At 37.5% G+C, this 18886-nt stretch overlaps 1 protein-coding gene and 1 long non-coding RNA gene across 3 annotated transcripts in view; both read left to right on the top strand.

Moving 5' to 3' along the window:
• Positions 1 to 1269: 1269 nt before the first annotated feature.
• Positions 1270 to 8042, top strand: Znf281 (zinc finger protein 281). Of its 2 annotated transcripts, none has more exons than XM_013522003.1 (4): positions 1270 to 1311; positions 2258 to 2306; positions 2859 to 3047; positions 3274 to 8042. In XM_013522003.1, exon 4 carries the CDS (start codon positions 3288 to 3290, stop codon positions 5964 to 5966), a length of 2679 nt encoding a protein of 892 aa, XP_013377457.1. In that variant the 5' UTR covers positions 1270 to 1311; positions 2258 to 2306; positions 2859 to 3047; positions 3274 to 3287; the 3' UTR covers positions 5967 to 8042. The 2 variants fall into 2 exon arrangements, with proteins under 2 accessions (XP_013377457.1, XP_013377454.1); XM_013522000.1 differs by having other exon boundaries at positions 3270 to 8042.
• A 7258-nt stretch (positions 8043 to 15300) lies between these two features.
• The window catches only part of LOC102003089, a 112813-nt gene continuing 109227 nt past the window's right edge, over positions 15301 to 18886 (top strand). The window contains exon 1 of the long non-coding RNA XR_001236832.1: positions 15301 to 15323. This is a non-coding gene — a long non-coding RNA (uncharacterized LOC102003089). The remainder of the gene's footprint in view (positions 15324 to 18886) is intronic.

The raw sequence follows: 18886 nt of genomic DNA, 5'->3' as shown, positions 1-18886 counted from the left end.
AGGAAGGGAGACTGTTAATTATCTTATAGTTTTTACCAGATGCACACGTGTAAACATCATATTGTCTCCCTAGTGTGAGAAGCTGCAAGTAAATAAGATCCAAATGTACAATAGATATTGTGAAATGGGAAGCAACTTCAAAAGGAAAGAGAAACTGGGATGGGGGAGTGGAGAAAAGGAGGAAGGGAAAAGCAAAAAATATATATATATATATGTACATATATATATATAATAGTTAAGATAGTTATACCACTAATTTCTTTTAGTTCATTGAAAAGAAAGGTTTGTGCTAATATTGTTTGGACAATTATCTTGTATTCTGAGTAACTAATTTGAAGATAATAATACACAACGTATTAACCATTGTTACCCTCCCAGAATTTGTTTTGAAATTCTGGTCTTTTTAAAATAAAAAAAAATTATCATAGTTTTTACCTGAATTAGAGAAAAATAATTTTTTTCTTGAACACACTGCACTGTGTAGTTCTCGACAAAATTTACTTAAAAGATAGGATTGAGCTTTGGAACATCATGTATACACAGTTAAAAAAAATGAGTACATTTGAACTTTTTAAAGTTTATGGCCAAAGTGGAATTTTTTGATTGTTTAAAACTCTTCATTAATCTTTCTTATTACACAAATGCATGTACTGTAGTAGTTTTAGTTTCTGAAATCACATAGATAATACTTATTACTTTAAGTTTATCCTTTTAGTGTTTTAAATTTGATTTTTTGTTTTTCTTTTTTCTTTTGTGGTGCTGAAGGTCAAAGCTAGGGCAAACATTTGAGTTATACCACTACCCTTTATGTTTTATACTTTAATTACTTTTCAATTTTTACCCCACAGAAGAGTGTAACAAATATCTTCTAGTTGCTACAGTCTAAAATAGTGCTTAGAAATGCTTATACTTAGTGCCATATCTGTGATTACTTTGGTTACATTTTCTGCATTTGATTTTTCATTATCCAGCTATGTATCTTTCAGAGATGGGTATACTGATTTTTCTAATTACTAGTCTATGTACTTGAGATGGTGTATTTATTTTCTACTTCTAAAGAACCGAATAGCACAACCACTGTAAGTGATGTGCTGCTATGTTATCATATAAATGCTCAAGGTACAGCTTCTAATGTTGAAAAATAGGAAAATAAATTGACCTTGATGAAGTGTGTCTTCTTTTGTCTGTTCCCAGGAAAGTTTATTTCAGGTATTTCTACTGCTGAAATGATTAGCGTTAACAGCTTTTCCCTTCCATTTTATTTTACAGGGTCTCTTCATCTTCCTGATATATGGGGTGTACAACACAGAGGTAAGTCTGCTTGAAGTATCTCAAGGCTGACAGAGTGAATGAGAGAAATGACAGGTTTCTTATCTTGATAACTGAGGAACAAAGTTGGCTTTTCATATGAGTGCCCTACTGCCCTTCATGCTTGGACTAGCTTATATGCATCTCAACTTACTATTAAACACTGACACCCTGAATAAAGGGACAGCCTCATTTCTCACAGGCATTGACTAATATTTTACTACTGCCTGAAGTTTTGAATTTTCAATCTTTAATACTTAGCTATACTTGACAGTATTAAAGTTTCAGTTTAAATGGTGAGATGGTTATATATAGTTGCATGGGGTTAGAAAAGTACAATTTCTTATCTCAAAAATGCTCAATAAATATTTTCTGTTAACTTCTTCAGGCAGGCTCTGAGAGGCCTATAAATGCTAGTAAATAATCTTTATGGTTTCAACTGTGAAATTTCTCAGAGGTTATTTATTAATTATGAGAAGTTATTTACTTAGAGAAATGGTATGAGAAAATGGACATGCAATTTCATTTAAAAATATACTATGCAAATAAATTATTGTCAGTCTTGATAGTTTATTGAATTTGTTGTGATTTATAAATACCTTTAGGAAACTTTCTGGTTTAGATTTGTGTGCTTAATATAAAAACCAGCAGTTTGCCTACTTTAGGCACCGAATAAATACTTGTTTGGTTTTGTTGATGTAACTTTTACTTTATAATTTTCCCTTGATAGAAAAATTTCTAATTGTGCATGAGCTTCTAGGTGTTCTACACTGTGCAGGAAAGAATGGACTCTAGTAGAGATCTTACAAGGGCCTGGTGGTCAGTTTTTCACAGATAAGAGGCAGCAATACAGTGTGGCCAACAGACTCATTAGCCAGCCTGGGAAGGTATGTGGGCATTTAAATAGCATCCGAGGATGATGAAGTATGCGTGTGGGCGTGTTTTACAGTTCTACTGCACCTGGATCACACGCGGTTTCTCCTTCCAGTAGCCTTCAGGTAGGTTGGCAGCACGACAATTTTTTTCCTCCTTTTTGCAACGGTACCTTTCTTGCGGTTTCAAAGGAAGTTCCTTCCCTAAATGCAGAAGATATGCATTCTTAGTGTTTCCAAGCTATAAAGGATAACAGAAATATCTATAATGCTAGGCATTTTAACTTTCATGCTTCTAGGCAGAAATAAAAGTGCCCTAAATGATCCACTTGTGGGTTCGGGTTTTCATTTAATGCCTGGATTGCAAACCCTAAAGCGAAGAAGGCCCCAACGTTCAGCCCTCAGTTTCCCTCACCTTCTCCTCTAACCCCTTTCTCTGCAGCTCCCACGCCACGCTGCAATACAGTCCCCCACTCCCCACCCCCACTTCCCGCCCCTTGGGTTACACCTCCTGAGAGGCTCTCCCCCAGAAGCCCTCAGCTACTTTCATCTCCAGGGTGCAGGCCACCAATCACATCTATTCTTCTCAGAAGCCCCTGTTCAGTACCGTTCCAAATCCCCGCCCCACCTACCACGGACCCCCCCACAACTCCGCCCAACCGCCCCTGTGATTGACAGGCAGGCCGGGCGGAAACTGCGGCGCAGGCGCCCTGAGTTCTCCGAGCTCCCTCTGGCCAGGTCGAGGAGTTCCCAGCAGACACCGCGCCGCGGCTGCGCAGTACAGGGGAGGCTTTTAATTCCATTGTGGAGAGGACGGCGTTATTTTTATTAACTGGAGGCGACGCGGCGACGGCGGCGGCGGGACCCGTAAGTGTTGCCGGCGGGTCTGCGAGGGAGAGGGCGAGGCCCAGGGAAGAGTCGCACGGCCCTGCGTGCCGGTGCCGGAGGCGACGGGGCTGGGAATAAGTGCTGGGCGCGTTGCGGTCTGGGCGGCGGCGCGGCGGGGTCCTGAGCGCAGCCGTGGTCCCGGCCCGGGGCCCGGTTCCACCTCCTAGCCTCCCTCTCCCCTCTCCCCCCTCCTCTCCTCAGCCAGGCCTCCTCCGGGGTATGAAAATCGGCAGCGGGTTCCTGAGTGGCGGCGGCGGTACCGGCAGTAGCGGCAGTAGCGGCCCCGGCTGCGGCAGTAGCGGCCCCGGCGGCGGCGGCGGCAGGAGAGCCGAGATGGAGCCCACCTTCCCCCAGGGTATGGTTATGTTCAACCACCGGCTTCCCCCGGTCACCAGCTTCACCCGGCCGGCGGGGTCGGCCGCCCCTCCCCCGCAGTGCGTGTTATCCTCCTCTACCTCCGCAGCCCCGGCCGCTGAGCCCCCCCCTCCGCCAGCCCCGGACATGACTTTCAAGAAGGAGCCGGCGGCGTCAGCCGCGGCCTTCCCTTCTCAGAGGACCTCCTGGGGATTCTTGCAGTCTTTGGTTAGCATCAAGCAGGAGAAACCCACAGATCCTGAGGAGCAGCAGTCCCACCACCACCATCACCACCACCACTATGGGGGGCTGTTCGCCGGGGCTGAAGAAAGATCTCCAGGCCTAGGAGGCGGGGAAGGGGGGAGCCACGGCGTCATCCAGGACCTCAGTATTCTCCACCAGCATGTCCAGCAGCAACCAGCCCAGCACCACCGCGATGTATTACTGAGCAGCAGTAGCAGGACTGATGACCATGGCAGTGAGGAGCCAAAGCAGGACACTAACGTCAAGAAGGCAAAGAGGCCAAAGCCAGAATCTCAGGGAATCAAAGCCAAGAGGAAGCCTAGTGCATCTTCCAAACCTTCTTTGGTTGGAGATGGAGAAGGTGCCATCCTCTCCCCAAGTCAGAAACCTCATATCTGTGATCACTGTAGTGCTGCTTTCCGAAGCTCCTATCACCTGCGGAGACATGTCCTCATTCACACAGGAGAAAGACCTTTCCAATGCAGCCAGTGTAGTATGGGTTTCATTCAGAAATACCTACTGCAGAGACATGAGAAAATTCATAGCAGAGAGAAACCCTTTGGATGTGATCAGTGCAGCATGAAGTTTATTCAGAAGTACCATATGGAGAGACACAAGAGGACACATAGTGGAGAAAAGCCATATAAGTGTGACACTTGCCAACAGTATTTTTCAAGGACTGATAGATTGTTGAAGCACAGGCGCACATGTGGTGAAGCCATAGCGAAAGGAGCCGCTAGTGCAGAACCTGGGTCATCAAACCATAACAATATGGGAAATCTGGCTGCATTGTCTCAGGGAAATACAAGTTCTTCAAGGAGAAAATCGAAGTCAAAAAGTATAGCTATTGAAAATAAGGAACAGAAGACTGGTAAAACAAATGAATCACAAATTTCAAATAATATAAACATGCAGAGTTACTCAGTAGAAATGCCTACTGTGTCTTCCAGTGGAGGCATAATTGGCACTGGTATGGATGAATTGCAGAAAAGGGTGCCAAAATTGATCTTTAAGAAAGGAAGCAGAAAGAATACAGATAAAAACTATCTTAATTTTGTGTCACCATTACCAGACATAGTTGGACAGAAATCCTTGTCTGGGAAACCAAGTGGCTCACTTGGTATAGTATCAAATAATAGTGTGGAGACCATTAGTCTTCTCCAAAGTACAAGTGGCAAACAAGGTCAAATAAGTAGTAATTATGATGATGCCATGCAGTTTTCAAAGAAAAGAAGATATTTACCAACTGCCAGCAGCAACAGTGCCTTTTCTATAAATGTGGGACACATGGTCTCCCAACAGTCCGTCATTCAGTCTGCAGGTGTCAGTGTTTTGGACAATGAGGCACCATTGTCGCTTATTGACTCCTCAGCTCTCAATGCTGAGATTAAGTCTTGTCATGACAAGTCTGGAATTCCTGATGAGGTTTTACAAAGTATTTTGGATCAGTACTCCAACAAGTCGGAAAGCCAGAAGGAAGATCCTTTCAATATAACAGAACCGCGAGTGGATTTACACACCTCAGGAGAACACTCAGAATTGGTTCAAGAAGAGAATTTGAGCCCAGGCACCCAAACACCTTCAAATGATAAAGCAAGTGTGTTGCAAGAATACTCCAAATACCTCCAACAGGCTTTTGAAAAATCCACTAATGCAGGTTTTACTCTTGGACCTGGTTTCCAATTTGTCAGTTTGTCTTCACCTCTCCACAACCACACTTTATTTCCAGAAAAACAAATATACACTACGTCTCCTCTGGAGTGTGGTTTCGGCCAATCTGTTACCTCAGTGTTGCCATCTTCATTGCCAAAGCCTCCTTTTGGGATGTTGTTTGGATCTCAACCAGGTCTTTATTTATCTGCTTTGGATGCTACACATCAGCAGTTGACACCTTCCCAGGAGCTGGATGATCTGATAGATTCTCAGAAGAACTTAGAGACTTCATCAGCGTTCCAGTCCTCATCTCAGAAATTGACTAGCCAGAAGGAACAACAGAAGAACTTAGAGTCCTCAACAAGCTTTCAGATTCCATCTCAGGAGTTAGCTAGCCAGATAGATCCTCAGAAAGACATAGAGCCTAGAACAACGTACCAGATTGAGAACTTTGCACAAGCATTTGGTTCTCAGTTTAAGTCGGGCAGCAGGGTGCCAATGACCTTTATCACTAACTCTAATGGAGAAGTGGACCATAGAGTAAGGACTTCAGTGTCAGATTTCTCAGGGTATACAAATATGATGTCTGATGTAAGTGAGCCATGTAGTACAAGAGTAAAAACACCTACCAGCCAGAGTTACAGGTAAGGTCCCAAAAGTGACCAGGCTGGGGGTCTTCTAATGTAATTTTGTTTTATTTTGAGAACACTGCCATTGGAATGTTTCTACACGATCCTATTAAGAATAATGTAATGCCCTTTCAATGCAACTTTTCATATTTAGTTTATTTTGTTAGCGTGATTTTAGCTCTGTTTGTATTATGATTTTTAATCCAAATCAATAGATTAAAAATAGTTTGACATTCAAAGTGACAATGTTTAGCAATCAAATTTACATGTATAGATCGTCAGGGAATAGCCCAAAAGTTTTAAATGCAAAAAAAAAAGATAAAAACAAAAACTACAAAAAAAACAAAAAAACAAAACAAAAACAAAAAAAACTTTGTTGCTAGGATTAAGGTTATTCTAATTGCTTTACTCTCAGGAAAGTGTAATAACGCATGGGAATTCTGTACGTTATCACCGTAATGGAATATCCAATTTTACAAATAGTATGATATACATGTCATCATTTAAGTAAGGGATCGAAAACATTTCAGATTGTTCTTTCTAGGCTGGTATACACATTTCATCATTAAGTGAGGGATTGAAAACATTTCAAATTGCTATCTGACATCTGGGCTGATCCAAAATTCTGAGATTGTTGGCTACCTATATTTTGTTGCAGCTTTTAAGTGTACTCTGAACTTCCAAACCACATTCATTCCAGCCGGTAGAACAAATACTCTTGGATCTTAGATCAAAGCCTGGAATGATAGCTTTAATGAAAGAAGGAGGAAAAAAAGGCACCCTCTCTTTAACTGTAACAAGGCTGTAATTCCATTAAGTGATTCTATTGTTATTTCGTACAATGTTCAAACCCGAGTGGTTAGGGTTCTAGTATTAGAATCACATAACTCATTGAAATTTGGAGTATGCATTATTTATTATATATGGCCCCAAGGATGTTCTCTTGTCTGTGCTGTTAAATACCAATGTCACTTCTGGTTTTTGATTCTTAATATCTTAGAGTTCTAGGCCTCTCTTGTTCTCTCTTATCCTTATCTTGGTTTCAATTTTAGAATGATTTACATTCCAATAGGTAATTGATTATGCATTTTATGTGCCTTATGGCATCCAAATACTAAACAATAGGGTAAACATCCCCAACCTTTTTAAAAATTTTTTTAAGAAAGAATAACCCCATATAGATATCTTTGTATAATAAAAGCCCATGAACTCAGAACTATAGATACTAAGAGGGATGTAATTCCACCTGGTGACATAGCTTATGTAAAGGATAAGAGTGTGTATTTAGTTATGACATCTGAACCTCTTTGTGAAATTGCAGCCTTTAATGTACATTTTAATGGGGTGTATTACACAGTGTTGTACAGGGGTCTTGTAAAGTCATCAAAACTTGCTATGAACGCTAATTGCCATTTGAAGCTACTGATAGGCAGTGGCTCTGCTCTAAACCACTTTTTAGCAATTGTATTTTTTTCTGATTATATTTTTTAATGTACTTTGATGTTTATGCTGATGAGTTTTTTATGTACTTTTGGTGGTGTTTCCGTCTTATGTACTCTTCTGATGTCAGAAAAGTACCACTGGTTGTTTGCAGTCTTATTGTGTAATCAGCCTACCACAGGCTTCCATGTATAATAAAGTAATTAATATTGTGCAAGTGTAAAACACTTCTGTTATAAAAGCAGTGTTTGGATAAGAAATTATTAAAAATGGTTACAAAATACTAGTTAATTTCCTTTCCCCACTCTCCCCCCTTTAGCTTTAGCAGCTACTGGGTCACCAAGTTGTCATTGAAAGATTCTTAGAAAATGTGTTTAATCCTCTTAAATACACTCAATACTAAAATGTCTGTATTTCTTATTTCAGTAAGTGCGGTAAGTTCCATTGGGTACAGAGTACAAGCTGTAATTAAAGGATGGAAAGGACCTTTACCACTGTATCTCTTAAGCTGTATGATTTTTCTCCAATTTTTTGTTTTATACAGGTTTTGAATTTCTTTAACTTTTATTGTGTGTACTGAATACTGCATATGTATTATTCTGATTGTTTGCTCTAGTTTACTACCAATAAAAGTCCTGTTAATCACAAAATTGAAGAAAGGAGATATCACTTTATCAGTTACTATTTTCATAGTTTTCTGTGGACTCATTTCATAAAATATACTAGTGGTATAACCCACAGTGTAGGAGCTTGCATTTTTATTGTATTTTTTATTTAAAGTGTTTTATGTTTCTGAGTTTACTTTATTTGGAAATAAGTTGAATATTTTATATTTGAGGTACACAAGATGAAAAATAGAAATCTAATATTCTGTATGTTAGTACAGGTCTTACTGAAATTGGATTAGTCATTCTAAATATTCCTATAGAAAGATTATTTACTGACACTAAGTTGGATTCCAGTTATTTTTGGTTTAAGGTAAATCCTTTTTTTTAACCTCAAAAAAGGTTATAAAAAGACAGTACAACACATAAAAATTGCCTTGAATATTTTTAGTAAAGAAGATATATTTTTAAATCATAGTGAACAATGTTAAAAAATTGAGAGTATAGCTATTAGGAAAGAGGTAAACCATACAAACACTGAAGATACAAGTTGTTTGAAAGTAAATACGGTAAGGTAAAGATGGAGAAAAATTGTAGATGCCTAAGATTATGAGAACTTGTGCTTTGAAATCTAGTGGCTACAAATGTTGAGGGATTAGGACTCAAAATATTAAAGGGTAGAATATAGGTCTTTGAAACTTGGCTTTTTAAATATATGGTAGTGTTCTAGGAAAATGATAAGTGATTTATATTAAGCATAAGCGTGGGCCTATATAATTAGGAAATTTAGATTAACTTACTTTGCCAGATCTACTTACTTGCTTACTAGTTTTCTTAAGACAGGGTCTTGTTATGTAGCCCAGGCTGGCTTCGATCTTGTGATGGTCCTCTTGCCTTAGTCTCAAGTGCTGGCAGGATAGGCATGTGCCATCATGCCCGGCTAGCTTCACTCATTCTTTATTGAAATCCAATTTTTGATTTCCTTGTACAGGTTTCTATTTAGATTTGCTCTATCATTTTTTTAACCTACCCACCTGCCCTTTTTTTCTTTTTTTCAAAATGTCTGTATCTGAATTTGAATATTTGAAAACTACAGTGCTTTAGTTTAAGACAGGCTATGAAGTAGGAAACAGTGTTTTGGATTACCATTGTGCTACTCTAAATTCACAATGACTACCTTCATTTAGTAATTGCTGGTCAGTAATTTGTGAAGTAGTTTAATAAGAGCAGAACAATATGGGAAAAAACCTGTAGCTTTCAACTGAAGAAAAATTACAGAGTGATACAAGTATTTTTAACCTCAAATTTAGTTTTCTATAGTACACTAATCAGATGAGAGAAGTAAATATTTTTGTTCATTCCTTGTTATGTGGCATTTATTAGTTGTCATTAGTAGCATTTAAGCCTGTTTTGGGTGAGTTGATGGCCTTCCCTTGTGAAAGCATTCCATGCTTAGCTTCCAGATTAATAGATTCTTGTTAGAACTTCCTTCAAAAAAGAAAAAAAAAAACTTGAACTTCAGAGTTCTGTTTTTAAAAGTAAAATATCTGAAGACTATCATTTTCTTAGTTTAGTGGTCTTTGTGTTTTCTATGATACGTAATCATAGGATTTCATTTTTTCAATGTGACGCAAGACTCCTTTGTTAGTGCTATGGTATAATACATCATACTCTGTGAGGTTATATCAGTAATGTTCCACATATATTTCGGTTATGGGCTCTTATTATTTAAGAGGAGAGATTTGTGGTGGTTTGCTAATCTGCTTGTATCCTGAGATGAAAAATATCTTCATGGTACATTTTGAGGGAAGTTGTGCTCCACTTGTTTCATTTTCATGTGCTGAATAATTTATTTAAAATGAACATTAGCATGAAGACAGTATCTTGGAATTCTTGTTTCCCCTTGATCAAAAAAAAAAAAAAAAAGAATCCTCTGTGAGAGCATTTCTAAAGAGATTATTACCAGAAAGAGGACTTACACTTTTAAAATTATTTCTGCTTTCCCCGAATTTATTTGCTTTTTTTTTTAAGTATTGGCTGTATTTGAATGTAGATTCTACCGAAATTCTTAAGGAATCTTAGGATCATGCAAAGAAATACTACATAACATTTTTGGGGTCACAGATTCTTCAGGTACTTGACACGGTCAGTGTCTGTTTGAATCCTTGCATTAGCAGAAATATATTTACAGAGATCAGTCTGTGCTCAGATGACTGAAGAAAATTTTTTACCTATGAACCCCAGGTTAAGAATCCTTTCCTGAGCTGGGTGTGTTGGCACGTGCATTCTGGGAGGGTGAGGCAGCCTGGGCAATAGAGATTTAGCAAGACCCTGTATCAAAAAAATATGAACGGGCTTAGTGTGCAGGTCCTGGTTTCAGTCCCTAGTACCACAAAATAAAAATTACCCCAAAACCTTCCTGAGTAGGCTGCCCAAATATGGGAAGTTTATTGTACAGTTAGAAAATTATTTCTAAAATATAATTGAATATTAGTTACTTTAAAATTTATATGCAGTTTAGCATTTGTGGTATACATTTAGATTACATGAAGCCAGAGAGTTTTATAAGTGCGTTAAATGAGCAGAATAGAATTTATAATTTGCACTTTCTCATCTGATAACTACCTTATAGCTGCTAGATTTGACAGTACAGTATTTTCCATAAACAAATATGTTAACACTGTAGTTAGCCAACTACTGAAGTTGGTTTTTTTTGCACAAAAATAGTTTCCCAGATAGATACAGGCAAAAATGAAAGAAAACGCACAACCAATCCATGCATACCCTTTTATTTGGAGGAGCAATGCTGAGCTTTTTCAAACATTAAGACTAAATATAACCTGAGTGTGACTAGCTGGGTGGAAGTGTGCTGTGCAATAGAAGACTTGTAAAGCAAGCTGTGTGTTGAAATAGGTAACTCTTGGGACGTGTAAATAGCTAGAGAAAAATTTAAGAATTTGACCACATATTTTAAAGGAAAAAGTGGCGTCTGTACTTGCAGAGAATAAAAGCATAATGAGCAGGCATTGAATATTAAGGGAGCTAATGGATATCTTAGTTTTGAAAGAAAAAAGGAGTAAGTTTTGAAAGAAAAAAGGGAATATAAAGTTTACACCAATACTGATAGTGGTCTTGAAGAATTTTAACTAAAAAGGAAAGGAGCTCTTTGGTTGGAACACTGTTCTTATTTTGTCATTCTTTCAGTTCAGACCTATTTTGGTACTTTGGTTTGTTATGAACTTTAGTGCTATTGTGGAACAATTAATAAATAACTGTTAACAGACAACTGTGGTGAACTTCTGTTTACATTCTCAGTCTAGGAAAAAGTGGCTAATCTTTGTGTGTGTATATTAAATCTTTTCTTTAGTAACTCATAAAGCTACACTGCTTCCATTGGTTGGTAAAGAATTTTAAATTTTTTTCTTACCAATCAAAATTAATGTTATGTGTGGTCAAGTGAATATGCACAGAACTGGGGAATTAACACAGAAGCTCTTAATCCACTGCATCCACTCACCAAAAGAGAAATTTACAAGTATAATGTATAAAGGCATGTTGTGTTGACAGTGAGAAAGTGTGAATTCTTTTCAAAAGCTGGAGGGAAAAAAGTTGGAAAACCTTAATTTTTCAAATTTTGCCTTAAAGGTTTTCAATTCTAATGGGTGACTAGTAGCTCATAAGTGTATTTCATTTTAGATAAGAATTTGTTGGGAAATTAAAGTTTTAAATGAGAGCTAACATTTTCATCTTGGGTTTGACATGTCTGGAAGTGACATTTTGAGGCAGTTTTTAAAGTGTGGATTGCAAAATTAACATCATCAGCAATATAACAATTTTATGTTTTGTTCTGCATAAATTAGGCTCTTCCAAGAAGGAAGCCCAGTGCAAACATTTGAGAGTTCCTTCTTTGGAGCAGATAATGAGAACTGTAAATAAGTATTATTATGGGTCTTCATGAATAGAAAATCCATGACCTTGATCATTTAATGGTGGAGCTGGAGAGGTCTGCAGTTTCATATTTCGTAGCCCAAAATGAAAATGAGTAATACAGGTTAGAAAGCTTACTGAAGTGGAGCCTAAAGGTTTTGTAAGTTTAAAATATAACAGTAAAAATAATGAGATTGTTTATGTCTTGTTGATCCAGTTTGAAAATTTTATTTTGTTAAAAGCACATTAGAAAGCTGAGCAAGGTTCGTAGCACTGTATAAATGCATTGAAACAGTTTTAAAAATTGTACTGATTTCCACTTTTGTTGTAAGTATCCTTTCAATGAATATTTTAAAATTGTTGTTGGTTTGATAAATTACCAAGGAATTTTAGTCCTTTAGGGTTGAGGGACAGCTGTGGAAATATTAAATGTTTAATTTTTTTCAGGACATTTAGTAAGATATACAAATTTTTATACTTAGTCATATTTGGAATGGTTACCTATGTATTTTTAATGAGTATTTACATTGGTTATTTGACTAATCTCTTAAAGGTTTGATTTAGAAAATTTACAAAGGTAATCCAAAACCATTACACTCTGGCTATTTAAATTGCCTCTTGTTTTTAGTAAGAAGTTATGTCTACACTTAACATAGATTAGGATTTATCTGAAGGAAAATAAAAACTTGTGAATAAACATGGTGTAAAAAACAAACTATTAAAACTTGTGACAGATTTATCTCTGAACGGGAAGGAAAGACTATTGTGTAAGGCCAGAGTAGAAAAGTATCCAAGGAGATTAACATTAATGAACATGTTTACTAGTGACTACTTGAAAGACCTTCAAGATTTGAATGAGATACATTTGGAAGGCTGGTAATAATGGTAAACTGATAATGGGTTCCTGTGGGAGACTGCTGGTGAATGTATTTAAAGGCAAAATTGAAATGTGATTTGGGAAGATTCCTGGAGTGGCTTAGTAAAATGAATAGAACATTATAGTTTCTCGTTCTGTTCACTCATTTTGTTAAAAGTTTAAATCAATTTGATATTCAGAAAGGAGAAAGTATTTTATTGTTTGTTTTTTTGAGACAGGGTCTAGCTATGTCATTCAGACTGGCCTTGAACTCAGTATGTAACCTAGGCTGGCCTCAAGCTCCTGGCACTTTCTGCGTCAGTCTCGCAAGTGCTGGGACTACAGGCGTGCTCCACCATGCCCAGTAGGAGTAAGGAGTGTTAATGCAGGTAGTGGTATTTTTACTGATACTGTATGGGTCCTATACAAAGGAGAAAAGGCAGTGCTTAGGAAAAGATGAAAGGAATGCCTTCCTTGACAAGTTTATTTCTAATAAGTACATTAGTTTTCTCTCATGAAACTTGAAATTTTGAATTACTGTAATTCAGTATAGGTGAGTATATTAATTTTTTAAGTATTATGAACAATTTGTAATAAAATATAAAAGATAACATTTTCATTCTAAACTAAATATTATGTAATGGAAAGAATTTTTCACTTTTAAACCTTGTCCATTTATTTATGTAATAGGAGTCTGATACAGTATGCAAGTAAAATTTTATACAATTTATTGTATAATCGTGAAATGATTTTAAGACTTCCCTTGATATTTAATGATGGTAATTATTTTTCTTATTTCCAAGTCAAAATAAATAATACATTTTATAAGAAATTAAGAAATGATCACCCTGAATTATATTCAGTCATTCACCAACTGAACCAAAACACCCATCTGGAACTAAAATGCAAAAAACATTTTGAACAGTCTGAAAGTACAGTTTGTTATAAAAATGTTCAGTACTGTAATAGTTGGAATTTGGGCAGCTGAACATGATAGCAGAAATTCAAAATATATGCAGAAGTGCCTTTCACCTCATTTTGTAGTTTTGTTTATAAGCCATGTAGTTTTGTTTATAAGCCATGTATATATATTTAGATGATCAAATTTAATTTCATTCCCTCCCCTTTTTACTGGCTTTGTAATAAAATATCCTGAACACAAATTACTAGGGGCTAAATATATAAAAGAGGAAATATATTTTCAGGTGGAATACAATTTAGAGCAGATGGTAGGGACATTGCTTAACAATAAATAAGATTAATGTATATAGAGCTTTAAGATTGTGCCTAGAAAGGGAAGAAGTTTAGCCTATCAGTAGGAAGCAAACCACTGCCTGGACCTGACAGGTTCAAGCCCAATTCTGATAAGTGTACTTAGAAAATTGAGTTTCATAGAATTAGATATATTTTGGAATTTTTTGTTCATGTCTCTCTGTGTTTCGGGAAAAGGTACTTTAAATCATTTAGTAGACTTTCAAATATTGGGCAATACTGGACAGAAGTTGTTTGGACTATAGTAAGTCAAAGAACTTCTTTTTTGAAAAAGCATTTTTTTCATTTGGTAGATTGATAATGCAGGTCTAGGAATGTATTTAAAAGTGATAAATATTCTGAGGATTAAGGGGTTGAATTGTGGGCACATGAAATGATCACAAATACCATTTTAGTGTATTTGAGTAGCGTGAAATAAATTATAAACTTACTTGATACTTTGGAAATTGTTGCTCCTTTCTGCCTTTCATTATGAGACCATTAGACTAGCTGAAGCCCATATATAGCTGGAAATTATAAATAAATCTTTTACTCCTACTTTGTATAAGTACAGCATTTTATTGTAAAGTAGGGATCATAAAGATGTTTTGATAATTTTGTAGTTTTACTTTGCTAATTTGATTTTAAATTATCTTTTGTAATAAATTAGACATTAGACTATTACCAGTGGCTCTCAAAAGCAAATGTAACTTATCAGTTGGAAATGAAAGATGCTCAGTGCTCTTCTTCCCTGTGGTCCTATTTACTTTATCTAAATTGAACTTGGTGGACAACTGTGTGGTTTTGATCTTGGAATGTATACTTTCTTCTCTTTGCTATTTTTAATCTCTTCAACTGTTCATATTCTATCAACTACCAAATTCAGAGATTGTATATGTGTTGCATTAAGTAATGACAGAGCAGAACAACAGTGGAAAAGAAAGCGTTTGATAATTTGTTGAAATATGACACATTATTATGTTTTATTTATTTATTTATTTATTTATTTATTTATTCACTTGTTACTCGGAATTGAACTCAGAACCTTGTGCTTGGCAGGCAGGTGCTTGTGTCACTGAACTATATCCCCAGCCCACTAAGTGTATTATTAATATTAAATATTTTAGATTATATCCCAACAAAACTGAAATATATATGTATAAGTGTATGATCATTGCATTTTGAAAAGATGCCATGGGAAGATGATTGTTTAGCACTGGGATTCTCAGAATGTTTATTTCATAAAGTGTTCCATGTAGTCATAATCCTTGAAAGAGAAATGAGAGCAGCCAGCAAGGTAGGCATGTACTTTTCATTAAGAGACAGTTCATCAAATTAGTCCTCTGCAGCTCTGATTCCCTTCTGAGTGCCTGCCTATTGTCTCATCTTTCACCCAAGTGCACTCTCTGGTTTAGGACCTGACTGTGAAAGTTGACCAGCAACATCAAACCCCTCCCCAGGAATATGTTAGATGTGCAGTGTCAGCCCACTCTAGGCTACTGAATCAGAATCTGCATTTTAGCAGAACCTCCAGGTACTTTGCAGTTTGAGAAGTACTGTCTTAGAACTCATGCCCCAACACTCTCTTTGGCTTTGCTTTCTCATCCTTAACCAAAATCTACCCTGTTCCCATAGACTTAATTCAGATTTCACTGGCGTGGTTTTATAAAATTGCTCTGCTTAGCAATTATCCAGGTGCCCACTCTGGCAGACTCTAGGTGATAAAGGTGAAATAGGAACAAAGTAGAGTACCTTTAGATTCTGATGGGGGAGCTAGGCAAACAAACACATCCTGTGAGGAGCTGGAGAGGAGTGGTTTGACATTAACAGCTTGGAAGAGCACTACTGGGCCTGAAAATGAGCAAAAGGTGTGCTCATTTGAGATAAGGAAGTCCTGGAAAAGGTATTGGAGCAAAGATCCAAAGAAGGTAGGAAAGTGCATCTGGGGAAGAGAGTTTAGGTGCTGATAGCTAAGTTTAAAAAAAGTCATGATAATTACCTGTGCATGTCATAGTCCACATGTCACCTGTGTGCTGTAGGGAGGTTCTTATCACTGGTGAAGAATAGAGGAGAAACATGCTTGTACCACTGGTAGGTCTGGTGAAACCCTTTGGTTTTTTCAGATCTCTGCTGTGCCTTCTTCAAAGATCTTGGCCTTATGAAAAGATCCATATGGAAAGCTTTATAGTGAAGCTGAATTTAAAATTCTGGCTTTCACATTGTTTTGTTTTGTTTTTGTTTTTGTTTTTTTGAGACAGGATCTCTCTATGCGGTTCAGGCTGGCCTTGAGCTCACTTTGTAGCCCAGGCTGGCCTCAAACTTGCAAGGATCCTCCTGCCTCAGCCTCCCAAGTGCTGGGATTACAGGTGTGCGCCACCATGCCCAGATGGCTTTCACACTGAATAGAAATAAAGGTAATTCATCTCCCTGAACCTGAATTTCCTCATTTATAAAGTGATACTTGTAGCCAGGTATGGTGGGACACACCTGTAATGCCAGCACTCAGTAGGCTGAGGCAGGAGGATCACTGAGTTTGAGGCCAGGTTGAACTACATAGGAAGACCCTGTCTCAAAAAACAAACAAAATGAATAAAGGGATGCCTGTAGCATCCGCTGAATGGGGCAGGGTCACATGACAGTGTTCAAGAGTGTTAACAATTGCTGTTGGACCAGTTTTTAACCGTTCCAGGAAATGCATGTCCATTTAAACAGGGATCTTGTGGAGGTAAAGACATTAAAAGAGTGCCTGTAAATCAATGGTTCTCAACTGGGGGCAATTTTGCTCCCCAGGAGACATTGGGCAGTATCTGGAAATATTTTTAGTTACTGCAACTTGGACGTAATTGTGTGTTATTGGCATCTAATGGGGAGAGAGCAGGGTGTTGGTACACATCCTCCATGCCCAGGAAAGCACCTCACAGTAATAAATTATCCAGCCCAGAATGTCAGCAGTGCAGAGGTGGAGAAACTGCCCTGAATGGTGTACCATGGTTGAAATAGGAAACAGATGGCGAGATTATTTTGGAATTCTTAGATAACCTGATCAGTCACTATTGAAGAAATGAATGTAAGGCTCAGGAGTGATTAAAGATCCAGCAACTTCTAGTGAAAAACTGCAAGAAAAAGTCCTTAGGACTACCCAATTCAGTTACTAAAATTTGAAGCCTATTTGGTTGCCCATTACTCTTTGATTTCCGATGATTGGTTTATGGGACAACTATAGATGGTTAATTGAGCAGTACCTTAACTACTCTTAAATTATGAATGAGAATTTACTGATAGACTCAGAACCATCTGCAGGATTTAGACAAATCTCTAATCTGGTGTATTGTGGGTAATTTCTAGATCACTAATTGTCATGATAGTTTTGGGATTATTATATTTTATTCAGATTTTGAGATCAGTCTGATATTTGTAATGAGAAAAATCTATTTGCAGTTAACTAAAACTCCCTATTTGAAAAAAAACCTCCCTGTTTGTATTAATTTCATTATTAGAGTTACCATTTAAAAATTAAAGCAATCAAGGTGGAGGTAACTAATCTTTCTTTTATTCCAAGAATCTCTCCACCCTGTTCTGTTTGTTTTGAAATAATGCCTTGCTATACAGACCAGGCTAATCATGAACTCACTATATGGCTCAGACTGGCCTTGAATTTATGATCCTCCTGCCTCAACCTCCTGAGTGCTAAGATTTTAGGTATATACGCCATGACCTTCTGGAAGTTGAACCTATGCTCCCATGTATGGTAGATAGACACTCCACCACTTAACTTCATCCTCACCCCTCTTAGGAAGCTCTTCCCTTAAAGATAATCCTTATTTTGTAGGCATTATCTGACTACTATCTGTATATGGTATATAGCTATGGCAGAAGGATTCAATAGCAATTACTGCTTCGTGAGTAACAGCTGCTGATTCAAGCATAAGAGGGAGAGGTCCTGCTATATTATGCTGTTAGAAGTGAAACTCAGATCAAGCCCACCAATTAAAATGTCTGATTTTGGACCTGCATAAACCAAAAGAGCCGCCAGATTGTTGAATGCACTGTAATAATAGAATGTACTGTACAAAATATACCCCTTGAGAATTTGGGGTAGCTTTTGAAAATTCCACGGAGCTGCTAATGGGATTGGGTATTTTCATTTGTTGAACATCTCCTTTGTGTCAGGGTTCTTGCTGGCTTTGCCTCATTTACTTCTGACAAATTGAGGAGCAGGATAATTTGAATCTCATTTTACAGATGAACAAATTGGGTTAGGAAACTTCCACCAGAGAAATGCCGGAAATGGTGCAGCTTGAATGCAAACGCAGTCTTGGCTTTGATCCCTGTTACTTTCCACTGTGCTCACTATCCAGACTGGCACTGAGTTCCACCATAAAGGTGTAGAAGGAGCTCAAGCCTAGTGGTCCAGAGATTTAAATTCTCCAGCTTCAGGACTTTGAGCTACATGCATTCTGATGAAACTGCTGAACCTTTCTTGGTTAACTCTTCCCTAAGTATAAAGTGACTGTAAAATTACTTTCATGCCTGTTTCTTAGGCCTGCTAAGACTATCAGAGCAGAGGACAGGAAATTCTCTGTAACAGGTAAAGATCTAGAACTCAGACAACCCTAACCTGTCTGTGTTGGGTAAAAGAGGTTAGACAGCAGAACTGGGATAACAGTGTATAGGAGTGGACTGTTTCCATTTTTACTCATTCTGCTTTACAAAATGTTCCTGTGTCCTTTTAGGCCAGTTTAGGCAGTGTCTTTGTTGTGCTCAGCTGTTTAAAACTACCCACCTCTTGTGCTAAGGACTGAACCTAGGGCTTCACATCTATGACTGCTGATCTGTACCTTCAGTGCTGTTTGTAATTTT

Source organism: Chinchilla lanigera, unplaced genomic scaffold, assembly GCF_000276665.1.
Source record: "Chinchilla lanigera isolate Chin_1 unplaced genomic scaffold, ChiLan1.0 scaffold00005, whole genome shotgun sequence".
NCBI lineage: Eukaryota > Metazoa > Chordata > Mammalia > Rodentia > Chinchillidae > Chinchilla > Chinchilla lanigera.
Note: the sequence above shows the minus strand (reverse complement) of the source record. Positions and strands in the feature narration are given on the sequence as shown.

Bases quoted from the DNA above. Each gene is read 5' to 3' on its own strand.
- Znf281 (XM_013522003.1), top strand. From the start codon at position 3,288: ATGAAAATCGGCAGCGGGTTCCTGAGTGGCGGCGGCGGTACCGGCAGT.